General features: G+C 47.2%; 1 protein-coding gene across 4 annotated transcripts; it reads right to left on the bottom strand.

The window, feature by feature from the left end:
* Positions 1-254: 254 nt before the first annotated feature.
* On the bottom strand, positions 255-11,586 carry MORN4 (MORN repeat containing 4). 4 transcript variants are annotated; one of them, XM_045068959.1, is made up of 6 exons: positions 11,452-11,582; positions 7,787-7,904; positions 4,189-4,286; positions 2,350-2,464; positions 1,860-1,969; positions 255-1,601 (listed from the first exon to the last, which is right to left on the bottom strand). In XM_045068959.1, the coding sequence occupies exons 3-6, from the start codon at positions 4,253-4,255 to the stop codon at positions 1,453-1,455; spliced, it is 441 nt and encodes a 146-aa protein (XP_044924894.1). In that variant the 5' UTR covers positions 4,256-4,286; positions 7,787-7,904; positions 11,452-11,582; the 3' UTR covers positions 255-1,452. The 4 variants fall into 4 exon arrangements, with proteins under 4 accessions (XP_044924894.1, XP_004749600.1, XP_004749603.1 ...); XM_004749543.3 differs by lacking the exon at positions 7,787-7,904 and having other exon boundaries at positions 11,452-11,586; XM_004749546.3 differs by lacking the exons at positions 7,787-7,904; positions 11,452-11,582 and adding an exon at positions 11,250-11,433.
* Between the last annotated feature and the right edge of the window lie 1,738 nt (positions 11,587-13,324).

Below are 13,324 nucleotides of genomic sequence, written 5' to 3'. Positions count from 1 at the left end.
AACCGGGATACAAATCCCACCCAGCTCTGCCACTTTCTAGTTTGGGCAACCTGAACCCATCTGATTTAAAAAAGAAAAAAAAGCAGGTCATTCCCTTCTCATACCTCTCATACCTCTCGGAGGTATGGAGAATTAAGTACTGTGCAGTAGAGTCTGCAGTGTCGGTCCCAAGACCCCATCTGTGATGAACTTTTAGAAACGGCAAATGGGCTGATTCATGAGGAGGCAGAGCCAGAGTCGAGAAACTAAGTATAGGCAGTTCTGCTGATTGTTTATTCCTCATAAACACTTGTTTCTACAGTACAACTCGGAGAATAAATAGAGGCACAGGGCTATAATTTCCACCACAATCTGCTATTAGGGTAAGGGGCTGGGAGTGGAGTGGGCATGTCTGGGCTCTGGGTAACTGGAGGTGTCCGTCATAAACTACGCAGGGGTCCCATCCATCCAGATCTGACCCCCAGGGCTGACAACCAAGCTTGTGATGGAAGAGTTAACCATGAACCAAATGCAAGGAGCCAAATTCTCTTTTGGTTCACTGCAGTCCTAGAACCCATCCAATCAATTCTCCCCAAGCTCCAAGGGGTTGAGGTGGGTCTGACCTATGGGTCCACTGGGAAGGGGCTGTGTCAGCCCAAGCCATCCCTAAGGATTCAGTTACTCCATGGTAGGGCCTGAAGTGGCCCAGAGAGGTCTGTCCTCTGCCCCGGGGTAAGTAACAAATACACGTTATGAGATGACTTCTCGTATCAGTTTCTTGACTGTCCCCCAGAGGGATCCTGTCCCGTGTCTAAGGAAGGAGAGAGGCACAATGGGGCACAAATTAGCTGCTGGAACTCAGGTAAGGAAGACAGCCTGTACAATCAAGGGAGAGGGAAATCGTATCTTTACCGAACCCTTCACAGGGGGACAAGCAGACACAGATACCAGCCTGGGGAGACAAAGTGGTAGGCCCAGAGTTATGAAGCCAACCAGCAGCCAAAGAAGGGGCGACACACAGAAACACTCTTTGACTTCCATAGGACTGAGGAGCTGTCTAAGTCACCCCCATGTTTCTCCCTGTTTCTCCAGGGTAGCACAAAGCACTCACCCTAATCTGGGGCGAGGATCAACTGCCCCCAGTACAGGCAGAATGAAGAAATTCTGCCTCCATGGGCAAGAAATCAAGTAGAAGCAGGTCTGTGCTGGGCGACCTGAGGCATTAGGGACAGAGAATACCAATCAGGGAGAGAGGCAGAGACAGAACTGGTGACCCTGCTGCGGGCCGGGGGGGCCAGAGTCCTCATGACTTTTGTCATGGAATCCCCACCTGGCAGGTGAGGGGGCTCGTCTCCAGGCCTCCGCTCCATGGGCATTCTCATCTCCTCTCACATCCGGTTCACGTATTCACCTTGAGTGCATCATGGGGGCCTGCGCTGTGGCCCGAGCCCAGGCGCGGGTGCACGACGCCCGTCAGGCAGCGAGATTTCTGGCTGACTTTGAGGCGCTCTGGGCCCGCTGCACGACCGCGGAGCACTTCTCCCGCCGCAGCAGCTTGTTGTTCTCAAACAGACCTTCGTTGCGGGGTATTCCGTGAGAACCGTCAGGGAAGGTCAGCAGGCCTTTGAGGGGAACAGAGCAAATGTGGGACTGATCAGGGCGAGCGTGACTCAGAGAGCAGCTCGGTATCATGGAGCAGTGGAGAAGGAAAACCTGCCGCCCTCACTCCCGAACCCTGAACCAGCAAGTTCCACAGGCGGGCATCGGGCCTGATCCTATGGATGGGCAGACGTCCTGGAAACATCCAAGCTAACCAGGTGTACCTCCACCCCTGGCATGCTCCCACCCCTGGGCTCCCATCCTGCGGGGCTGGAACTTACCAAAACCGTCTACTCTGCCATTTTTAAATTCCCCTTCAAATGTCATGTTGTCATGTCGGATGAAGACTCCGACGCCGTTAAACTTGCCCTGGGCGAACTCCCCCTCATACCTGCAGGAACAGGAGATGGAGGTAGTGAGTTGTCAGGTTAACTGTGTGAAGCAGCTACCAGTGGGTGTTACCTATTAATGCCAAGGAGCTGAGCGGATTCTGCTTGCCTCAGAATCCCTGCCCCCACCGCCCCACTCCCAGAGGAGGGCCAGAGGGCATGTGTGATATGCGGCTCTAATCTCAAGGAGATAACGCAAGAGAATGGCAGTCGGGTGGAAGGTCACTTGGCTCCTCGCCATTTCAAATTTTAGATCTATTTATAAAGTAACTCATAAAAGAACTGCTTACTTCTTGCCTGTTTTCAGAGGGCCTGGGCCAAGCTCAGATCTGAGCAGCTATTTACCACTAGGAAAGCTCATAAAGGAATGACCAGGACTTACCTTGAGCCATCGGAGAAGGTCAGTACCCCGAAGCCATTAAAGAGCCCGTTCTCAAAATGACCCAGGTAGGTGCCACCATCTGCAAACATCAGTTGACCAAAACCATGTCTGCGGCCTGAGCAAAGACAGAGACAGTTGTCAGTTGGGATAAGGCAGCTTCAGGGACCCCCTCGCTGCCTAACATCCCTTGTCGCTCGTCACCCGACCCACAAGGGAATGAAGACAGGCAGTGATGTTAGCAGGGCAGAGAACTGCTACCCAGAGTCAGACACCAGGAAAATCCGGCTCCTGGGACCTTCCCATCTTGTCACGAACATCAGATGTGGAGCAGGTCTCTCTCGGTATGAGTGAGAGCGCTGGAAAATAAAACTAACTACCATAGTGCCTTGACTATGTGTCAGACACTCTTCTGAGCACTTTGAATTTATCAACCTATCTCATTCTCGCGATGTTAAGAGGTACTATTATTATTCCCATTCACAGACACAGAGAGCACAGTACTTTTATTATTCCCATTTCACAGATGCAGAAAGCAAGGCTAGGAGAGGCTATCACTTGCTCGAGACCAGAGAGCTGCTGAGTGGCAGAGCAAGAAAGCAAATGCCGCAGACATCCTGGCTGGAGAGCCCTCACCACTGACTTGTGCTGCCTCTCGGAGAGGAGACAGTGCCACAGGGCACCGTGAAGCTAGGGGGCACACCTCACAGGCTGACTGGCAATACTGATTTGGGTTTTGTTACATCAGGAGGGCTGTGCTTACCCACTGAACTGACCAGAACACAGCAAGATGCTGGAGGAGCAATCATGTCCTTCCGGCAGCTGGGACAGAGACCGCCTGGCAGAATGGTGCCTCTAAACGGCCAGATTTCAGGGGACGGCAGGTGTTGGGGAGGTAGGAGAAAGGTGGGAGATGTACCGAGCAAGGGCACATCCCATCTGCCCACTTGCTCCTCTCAGGGCTCAAAAATTCATGAGCTGTAGGGATCTAACGTGAGAAGAATGGGGTGCATGTCGAAACCACCAGAACTTCTCTTCACTGGCACCACTGTAGGAAGTCAAGGCTTCTCGGGGCAGCTCGTGGCTTGCTAGGACTGGCCCCACGAGGCTTTGAAGTGGTCAGACTATGTTTCTCAGGCTCTGAAGAATTTCACCAATCCTGTGACTAGATGCTTCCGAATGCAGTGAGCTGTCACAGGAAATTCAAGGCAGTGACTATCACTTACTCTTGAGTATCTCTCTGTCCTAATTTCCAGATCTTCCTGAACTTTTAAAATTCACTGGAGCCAAGTCATTGCAATGAATTCTGCATTTTCTACTTTATAGGCACTCAAAATAATTCATTTTACTCTGCCTGGTATATAAGTATTTATAAAAAGAATTCCCTGGGGCGCCTGGGTGGCTCAGTGGGTTAAAGCCTCTGCCTTTTGCTCAGGTCATGATCCCAGGGTCCTGGGATCGAGCCCAGTATCAGGCTCTCTGCTCAGCAGAGAGCCTCTTCCCCCTCTCTCTCTGCCTGCCTCTCTGCCTACTTGTGATCTCTGTCTGTCACATAAATAAATAAAATCTTTAAAAAAAAAATGAATAAAAACAATTCCCAAATAATACCACTAAAGAATAAAAAGAGGTTAAAACACTTTATATTCTGACGTGGAAAGGTTTAACTCATTGCTGGAGATTGGGCAAACAATGGCATTTTCTAATGCCTTTATTTAGTCCTAAAATCAAAGAAAGGAAAGGCACTATTCAGATTAAATCCTGGAATTAGACTATGAAGACTCATCCAGTTGGCTTCTCAGCCAAAGGAAGTGTTCATCACTTGATTCCCCGGGGTCCTCTCACCTTCCTTCCACTCGCCACGATATTCCTCGCCACTGGAGTAGGTGAAGGAACCTTTTGTCAGGGTCATGGTGACAGCTTACGGAAGAAAAGGATAAACACTGCAGGAAACAGAGGCGAGAACCAGAGTCACGGGATGGCTGGAGGAAAGGTCTGCAAAGCAACTTTACAGATATATTCTATCAACTAACCAGCTAAGTATATGTTATCTTGGATACATTTAAAAAACACATCCACCTTTCCAACCCCCCACTCCCAATCCCATCATCACCACCTCTGCTCAAGCAGTCTTATTTTCCTGCTGGTTTTAAAAGTTATCAGCCTTGGGGCACCTGGGTGTCTCAGTGGGTTAAAACCTCTGCCTTTGGCTCAGGTCAGGATCCCAGGGTCCTGGGATTGAGCCCCACATCGGGCTCTGTGTTCAGCAGGGAGCCTGCTTCCGCCCCCGCTTCCCTCCCCCCGGCCCCCATGCTCTGTCTCTGCCTGCCTCTCTGCCTATTTGTGATCTCTGTCTGTCAAATAAATAAAATCTTTTTAAAAAATATTTAAAAAGCAAGCAAGCAAGCAGGCATGCAAAGGGCAGTCACCCATGGAGAAAACCTGGGGAATGAAAGCACAAAGAGCCACATAACCCGGATGTTTAGTGGGAAAATAATAAGCTGGGTCTTAACTGCAGTGGAAGGTTTATTTACAGAGTAAGAGGAAATAAGTTTGTCTAGGTACTCAGCCGAAATCTGAAATCTGAGGGCCTTTCAGATTTAAACCTAAACTCTGTTGTTTCATAGGTGGAGAGAGAGAAGTGAAAAGCTAGGCTGTGGCTGGGCTGGACTAGTGTCCCAGCCTCCCCTGACTGCTGCTAGTTCTTTCTCTCTTGTCTTGCTCGCTCTGCTTTTCTGGTCAGGCTACTCTAAGGAGACCTCAGAAAGCTGGGCAGGAGAGTTTCCAGTTAATGGGGAGGGGAAAAGACGGAGGCCCTGGGGGGTTTATGAACAGGCACATAATTCGAAAGCAGTGCTTACAGAAAATGAACATGGCAGCGGGAAACGGAAGGCTTTGGAGCATCAAGAGCCCACAGCCAGACAAGCCTGCAAGACAGGAGATGTAATCCTTCAGGAGACTGTGCAAATGAGCACCAATGACTCTCCTGTGCTTGCGCCCTTGGGATGTGACATGGCAGCACCATGTGTCCATTCACGGGCACTTTATTCCTTCGCCCACTGGGTCTGGGTGGGTTATGGGACTCAGCTTGGACTAATGGAACGTTAGCAAAAGGGATACAGCAGAGGTCTGGGAAGTGCTCGTCGACCGCACTTGGAACTGTCCCGCCCCCATGTGGATGAGCCCGAGCTAGTTGGCTGGTGATGAGGGGTCATGTGGAGCTACTGTCCCAGCTGCCAACAGATGCCTGGATGAGCTTGGACATGACCAACAGAGCTGCTCCTGAACCCAGGCCCAATTTACTGAGTCACAGAATGATGGACTAAATATATGGTGGTCGTTTGAAACCACTATGTTTTGGGATGGTGTGTTATTATTACCCAGCAAAAGCTAACCAATATACCCAGGTACGTGATCATAAGGCCTGAACTAGGGGGATAACAGTATAATGGGAGCAGAAGGAAGAAATGGCTATTACAGAGATATTAGAGAAAAATAAACAACCCAGCAACATTTGGAGACTGCCAGGTATGGGTTCACATATGCACTAAAAGAATGCTTGCATTCAAAGATATCCTATAAGAAGGGGATTAAGATACCTGACTAGCATTAAATACAAACAGAAGTATTTGACACATCTTAAAAAGTGTGATCCCTAGTTCTTTTTAAATTCCCTAGGTCTGTTTACTCACCTCTTCATCTTTTCCAGATCTAAACAATACAACAGTTTTACAAGTGACAGTAACAATGCAGAGTCCTAGACCCACCCCCAGATCTACTGAATCAGATTCTGTAAGTTAGAGCCTGGGAACCTGTAGTTTTAACAAGCACATCATTAGATTGCTACACACTTGAAAGCATGAGGACTACTACTCCTACAAACAGATACATTAGGCGTGAATGTTCTCTGATCTATAAATCACTCTATTGAAAGGTCCCCTCTTAATAAGGAACCTAGAGGTGGGTGCCTGGGTGGCTCAGTGGGTTAAGATCTGCCTTTAGCTCAGGTCATGATCCCAGGGTACTGGGATTGAGCCCCGCGTCAGGCTCCCTGCTTCTCGGAAGGCCTGCTTCTCCCTCCCCCACTCTCCCTGCTTGTGTTCCCTCTCTTGCTGTGTCTCTCTCTGTCAAATAAACAAATACAATCCTTTTTAAAAAGCCATAATCTAATTTCAGCTCACAGCTTTATGAGGTGGGTAGTACTATCATTTCCATTTTACAGATTAGGGAACTGAGGGGCAGAGAGGGTAAGTAAATTCACCAAGGTCTCCCAGCTAACATGCACAAGTTAGAAGCAGAAACTTAGGGGTCAGCCTCTGGGGCCCATGCTCCTAAATGCCATCCTGTCTTCATATCCCACATGTCTCCCAGTGTAATAAAGTGGTGTGTGGGCCCAGGAGCACCAGCACTGCGGCCACATCCCTGTGTACTCTGTAACCTCGAGAAGGTTACTTACATGCCTCTAAACCTTGGTCTCCTCCCCTGTCAAGTGGAGAAAGTATACCTACTTCAGAGAATTGTTATGGATTGAATTAAATAAGATACACTGGGGCGCCTGGATGGCTCAGCTGGTTAAATATCTGCCTTGGCTCGGGTCATGATTTCAGGGTCCTGGGATCAAGCCCCATTTCAGGCTCTCTGCTCAGCAGGGAGCCTGCTTCTCCCTCTCCCTTTCCCTCTGCTGCTCCCCCTACTTGTTCTCTCTCTCTGTCAGATAAATAAAATCTTTTAAAAAAATTAAATAAGGTACATGAAAGTACCTACACCACCACTAGGCCCTGTCCACTAAATGTTATTCTTTTCCTCCTTCAAAAACAGACGTCTCAACTCACACATTCACTTACTATAATAAAAATTTCCCCAAAGTCTCCGTATAAAAATGCTACCAATATAATTCAAATAACATTTGGAAAAGAAAAACCAGCAATTTTGCCTGAGGTAAATTCTAAGCTGAGAGAAAGTAAACTACAATTGCCACTTGCCTGTTTTATCGCCACACTATGGGATATTTTAATTTTGACCTACGCCATGATGTTTTTGGATACAGATGCCGTAAGCCCAGAAACATTCTGACGTGCAAACAGTTGGGCCTCAACAGAGAAGGGCTCAGTCACATCTTCTGGGCCCTGGCCCTGTCTCACAGCTCTCATTTCCTTCTAGCTATGAGAACAGATGACTTCTGAGAATCTCTGGCTCTCGCCCAAACGGGAAGCAACATTTGTTTCTACCCCCATAATGAGGCCAGCTTGGGAAGCTCTTCCAGTGGTGTCTGCGAGCCCCTCCCACAGCTCCACCAGGGATTTTCTCTCTATTGCTACTCGGGAGCTCCATGCCCAGGCTCTCTGACACAGCATTAGATGCCCCGAGGTAGGGATCATTTTCTTCTTGTCTTAAAGCTCCTTGAACGCTCTGGGGCTATTTCTTTGACTGGTGACGCTTATACCTGGTGTGCCATCTCTGTTCCACCAATGTTCCACAAGGTCGGCATCCAATTTCAGGCTCAACCCTCTTGTTGTCAGCCCAGCATCAGTGTGCCTGGGGTAGAGGTCAGCACGACTCCACTGCAAATACAACATTAATGAGAGGAAGAGAAGCAGTTTTCCATCGAAACTGCAGAGGAAAACTCTTTCCAGTCCAGGCAGGCTTTGATAACTACAGGCCGTCTTCAGCGCTTCCCAAAACTAATGAAGTCAGCGTACTAAGAGTCAGCTTATGGAACAAATCTGAAATATTTCATTCCTTCAAAACAAGACAGAATCTTAAAAGGCCGTATCTTATAATAAATCTTATCACTAAACAACCATTCCGAAACATAAACACAAAATCATGATTTATGCAGGGAGATGGTAAGACAAGGGCTATTCCTTTTGATGTCTGGCAGCTGTAAACTTGTCCTCACTCAGAGGTCTGGAAGGAGTTACTGTGGTGGCGTGTGAGGAGTCGGTCTGACTGTCCAGGGGCTTGGGGGAGCAGACTCCAACATTTGTTTACTTTTTCTCAAGGCCACATGAAACTTCCACATAATGGCATCCTGCTTGTTTCACAGGGACCAGGAGAAGGTCGCTGAAAGGAAGGGAACAGTGTTTCTCCAGTTTGAAGACTAGCTTTGGACACGGTACTAGTCAGCCCCTCAAATTGTAAACCTAGCCCCTCTTCTGGTATGCTGTGGCTCTGAAGGAGAATATTCTAAAGTTTTTAAAGAGGCCAATGAAATGGAAAAGATCATCCTCTAATTACCAAACGTGGCAGATTGTAACTTCCAAAGACATTTGTGGTCGTATCTCCTGTATTACGCGTTCTATAATTTGACCTTGCCACTGCCCCATCAAAAGGTAGAGTCTAACTCTTCTTCGAATCAGGGTAGGCTTGCGATTGCTTCAACCAATAGGACACGATGGAAGAGATGGTGTGTTCCGAGGTCAGATCAGAAAAGGTGACGCATCTTCCCTCTTGCTCACTGGTCTGCTTGCCCACGGAGGTCTGACTACCCTGGGGCCACTGTGCTGCGAGGAAGATGAGCCACAAAAAGCCACATGTGTTGGTGCTCCGGTTGGCAATGCTCATCTTTGAATCAGCCTAGCCCAGGGACCAGCTGTAAGCCAAGGAGCCTTCAGATGATTCTAGCTCCCAGCCACTGAGTTGGCATCCCATCTGAGGTATCATGGAGCAAAGCGAGGTCATCCCCACGATGCCATCTACGAACTCCTTACAGAATCTGTGAGCATCATACGGTGGTTTTAAGCAGCTATGGTTGGGGTATAATGTTACACAGCTGTAGTAACTGGATCATCATCTCTCCACCTAACCCTGCGACCTCCTCTCTCATTTGTTTTTCCAAAAGTAAATTTCCATTCCTTTCTTTATCTAGGGAGACAGAGCAAATTCCCTTCAATAGTTGCTGGTCAACATGATGTCCATTCCCAAGAGCACAACTGGAAGTGCTAACTAAAGGACACACATGGACACTATGGGTCTCAGGCCATGGTTGAACCCATTTGACTAGAAACTTCTACCTATGTCCAAATAATTGATACTGTCACCGCCAGGGACCGTGATGTTCATCTATGACTTCTAAAATTAGCCAGGCTAAGTTATCGTCAGCTGTACAGTCACTGACCCAAAAAGAAATCATGGTCATTGAAACAAATCTAGTTTAATACAGAATAGCCAGTACTGATGAAAATGACTGAAAACCCAACACTTTAATAAGGATCCAAATCAGTGTTTGTATCAGTGACCCAAAAAAATCTTCTTAGAGAACAGGTTGGGGTGCCTGGGTTAAAACCTCTGGCTCAGGTTTTGATCCCAGGGTCCTGGGGTCGGGCCCCACATTGGGCTCTCTGCTCAGCAGGGAGCCTGCTTCCCCAGAGCTCTTTCTCTGCCTGCCTCTCTGTGATCTCTGTCAAATAAATAAATAAATAAATAAAATCTTAAAACAACAACAGGTGGGCTCGGAGTTTAGGCTTCAGCTATACATATGAAATGTAGTCTCAAACCAAGAAGATTCAGGCTTCTAAACAGATACCCACCCTTTCTGCTCTTTTCATAAATGGGTTGCAAAGGATCAATCCAAACATTTACTTAAAAGAAATTGACTTTTGTCCGTGAAACAAATACACTGTTGCTCTGCACAAAAGATGAAACCCCTGCTATCTTTATTTTCTCCTGATTCAGATATTTCCAGATAGAACTTGGAGACAGGAATGTTAACTTTTGTTTCCATTCCATTTGTCTTTTTTTAGAGTTTAGGAATCAAACTTGCTAAAAAAAATATTATGCATTCACACTATCTTGCATTCAATTTCGGAGGATTAAAAATGACACACACACACACACACACACACAAAGCTACCACGAGGAGGAACAGATTTGGGGCACCTGGGTGGCTCAGTGGGTTAAAGCCTCTGCCTTCGGCGGGGGTCATGATCCTGGGTCCTGGAATTGAGCTCCGCATTGGGCTCTCTGCTTGGCAGGGAGCCTGCTTCCTCCAATCTCTCTGTCTGCCTCTCTGCCTACTTGTGATCTCTGTCTGTCAAATACATAAATAAAATCTTAAAAAAAAAATAAAAAAGAGGAACAGATTTTTCACTTAAAAAGTATTGCTTTGAGGCAGCCTGCTTTCCCCACATATACCTTTACATTGTTCCTCCAAAGCCTCCCCAGAGTATGAATACCTTGCCAAAGTTCTCTTAATTATAAAGAAAGCAGTCTTTGGCTTTTAGAATACTAAAGAGAAGAAAGGAAGACTCTGGTGAACAAAAATTCTGGCTTGTAAGAAACCTAGAACAAAAAGTCACACATTCCTTTTAAAGTGCTTAAATGAGTTTGAAATAACTGTTTTTCTTATAAATTTACAAGTCTTTTTACTATAAGTCTTCCTTGAACTCAAAAAGAAAAAAAATGTTTTGCTACTAGACAAAGGTCTTATTTAGGAAGACTGTGGGACAGTTAGATTGAAGGAAGTGGGAAGAAAATCCTGATACCAGAAAGAAGATTAAAAAAAATAATAATAAAAGGCTTGGGGACGATGAGGACTGCCATGATACTATCCTATTTCATGAAAAAGGAAATGCATGGAGCGGATTCTAATAAATCCGAGTTACTCCTGCGGATACCTAAGCAGTTTGCAGATGCTACCTAGCCGGCATGCCACCATCCACAAGCCTTGTTGTGTGGGACGTCTCTCCAGCAGAGTGTGACAGGCCGGCCCAGGCCAAACAAAGCCCTAGACCCAACTAAGAACATTTCCTAGTCGATCTCCCACCCCGTTCTTGGATCCCAGCACTGATCCTTCCCTCCACCCGAGCTCTGCTCTACCGCTGGGACCAGGTCTCTGCTCACACTGGTCCACCATCCCCTCCGGACGCAGCATCCCCCCGCCCCAACCCACTCTCCAAGCCAGGTACCGTGGGCTCTCCCTGGACTCGGCCCCACGGGTAGAGACCAGAGGTTCTCTGGTCTCACGGGTTCGGTATCCCACCGGCCCCGCCCTCTAGTCAGCGCCTTCTGGATGGAATCCCGATCCCCAGCCGGTCATCTCGGGATGGACTCCTCCTTTCTCACCGACCACAAGCTCGTGGCCCCCTCCCTCCTGCGTTACGGGCCAACCTGAGCTCCGCCTTTCGGGATGACAATCACGCCCAGACGCTGGGCTCCAGCGGCCGGGACGGCGGCTCCGCCGGGCTCGCCCCTGCCACCAGCCTCTCCACCACCTCCACCAGCGCCTGCCCCACTTGACGCCGCCATCCCGGGCGGCCGCACTGGGCGCAATTCCGGCTGTCCATTGGCTGTTACCTAGGCAACCAGGAGCAACGCCACTCTCCATTGGCTCAGCGCGGACCCTGCGCCATCTTTGTGCGGGGCGGAGTGTCTCAAGAGCTCGGGTCAAACAGCCGAAAGAGGGGTGGGGCTGAACCCGTGGTCCTACCTCGGCCACTTGAGGGAGATCTCAGGTCTGGTCTGCTCAGAGACATTCTAACCGAAATGTGGACAAAAGCAAAACAAAACCAAACGTGGGTAAAAAAAAAACGGACCACCAACTCGAGCGCTTCGGGTCCTACGCGGACCTTCAGAGCTGTAAATGACTCTTCGCTGGAGTTTAAGCGCAGAACCCAAACCTGGATTTTGAGTTTCACCTTTGTGAATTGTAACATGCTGGACCAGGCAGCTGAGGTTTAATGAGTGTCAGCCCTGTGCCAGCACCGTGATACCAGGACACTTATGCATTCACTCGTTGTAAGGAGTTGTGTTGTCATTACTCAGATCTTTGTGTTTAAAATGTATTATCGAGATTGGAGCGAATTCTCCAAATATTACGTATGCCGATCCTTTTATCCATTTATTTACTTATCAATGTGAATGCAGCTAGAAAAGAGGATCGCTGCCCTCATGGGTCTTACAGCCTAGATGTGGAGAAGAAAAGATTCATGCACAGGGAAAAACATCAAGACTATATTTAATTATTAAAAGAAGGCAAGTGCATGAAGACAGTAAACAAACTGCTCCAATTTGGGTGTTTCTTCATCTGTGAGATAGAAAATGAAAATAATAATAATAATAATAAAGACTCCCTAGCACTTATATGAGAATATAGTGTAAAATTCTCAATACTGTATCTGTGACATTATGCTCCATAAATACCAGTTTCACATTGTTTGACAGGACTAGGATTCTTTGTTCAAATTCCATGTCTGCCACCAAGTGTGTGTGTGACTCAAGCCAGTTATTAAGCTCTCCAGTCTGTAAAATGAGTTGGACTAGCAGACCTATAAGATTCCACCAGCTCTAACACTCAATGGTTAAGCATGCTAAACTGTGTGGTAGCTACTATAAATAAAAACACAGTCTTTGAGAGAATGGCATGTCAAGAAAATCCTATTAGATTAAAAAGGAAATCTAACCTAACCTAATAAGTAGACCTTATTAGATTAGAGAATGTATATTAGGGAATTTGATGAAATAAGGTTAGGTAGATTGTGTGGTTAAGTTATGGAGAAACCTGAAAAATTTGGGGAAAATATGGTTTGCAAAATACAGTGTTTTGAATGGGCAAATTCATAAACACAGAAAGTAGAAGTTACCAGGAGCTAGAGAAAGAGGGAGTTATTGTTTAATGGATACAGAGTTTTGTTGGGTTGATGAAAAAGTTTTGGGTATAGGCAGTGGTGATGGTTATGCAACATTGTGAATGTATTTAATGTTACTTAACTGTATACTTGTGAATGGTTAAAATGATAAAAAATACATTATTTTACTGCAATAAAAATGTAGTTTCTTAATCAGAGCAGTGACACCAGGAAATCAGTGTTCTAAGATAATTAATCTGGGGGGTGCCTGGGGGGCTCAGTGGGTTCTGCTCAGGTCATGATCTCAGGGTCCTGGGATCAAGCCCCGCATCAGGCTCTCTGCTCAGCAAGGAGCCTGCTTCCTCCTCTCTCTGCCTATCTCTCTGCCTACTTGTGATCTCTGTCTGTCAAATAAG

The sequence above is a fragment of the Mustela putorius genome, unplaced genomic scaffold, assembly GCF_011764305.1.
Source record: "Mustela putorius furo isolate JIRA1106 unplaced genomic scaffold, ASM1176430v1.1 tig00003909_pilon_pilon_pilon, whole genome shotgun sequence".
Lineage (NCBI taxonomy): Eukaryota > Metazoa > Chordata > Mammalia > Carnivora > Mustelidae > Mustela > Mustela putorius.
Note: the sequence above shows the minus strand (reverse complement) of the source record. Positions and strands in the feature narration are given on the sequence as shown.

Coding starts and splice junctions, on each gene's coding strand:
- MORN4 (XM_004749543.3), bottom strand. CDS start 4,255: ATGACCCTGACAAAAGGTTCCTTCACCTACTCCAGTGGCGAGGAATAT. Junction 2,465..4,188: donor TCGTGGCGAGTGGAAGGAAG/GTGAGAGGACCC, acceptor GTCTTTGCTCAG/GCCGCAGACATGGTTTTGGT. Junction 1,602..1,859: donor TGGCAGAGTAGACGGTTTTG/GTAAGTTCCAGC, acceptor TTCCCCTCAAAG/GCCTGCTGACCTTCCCTGAC.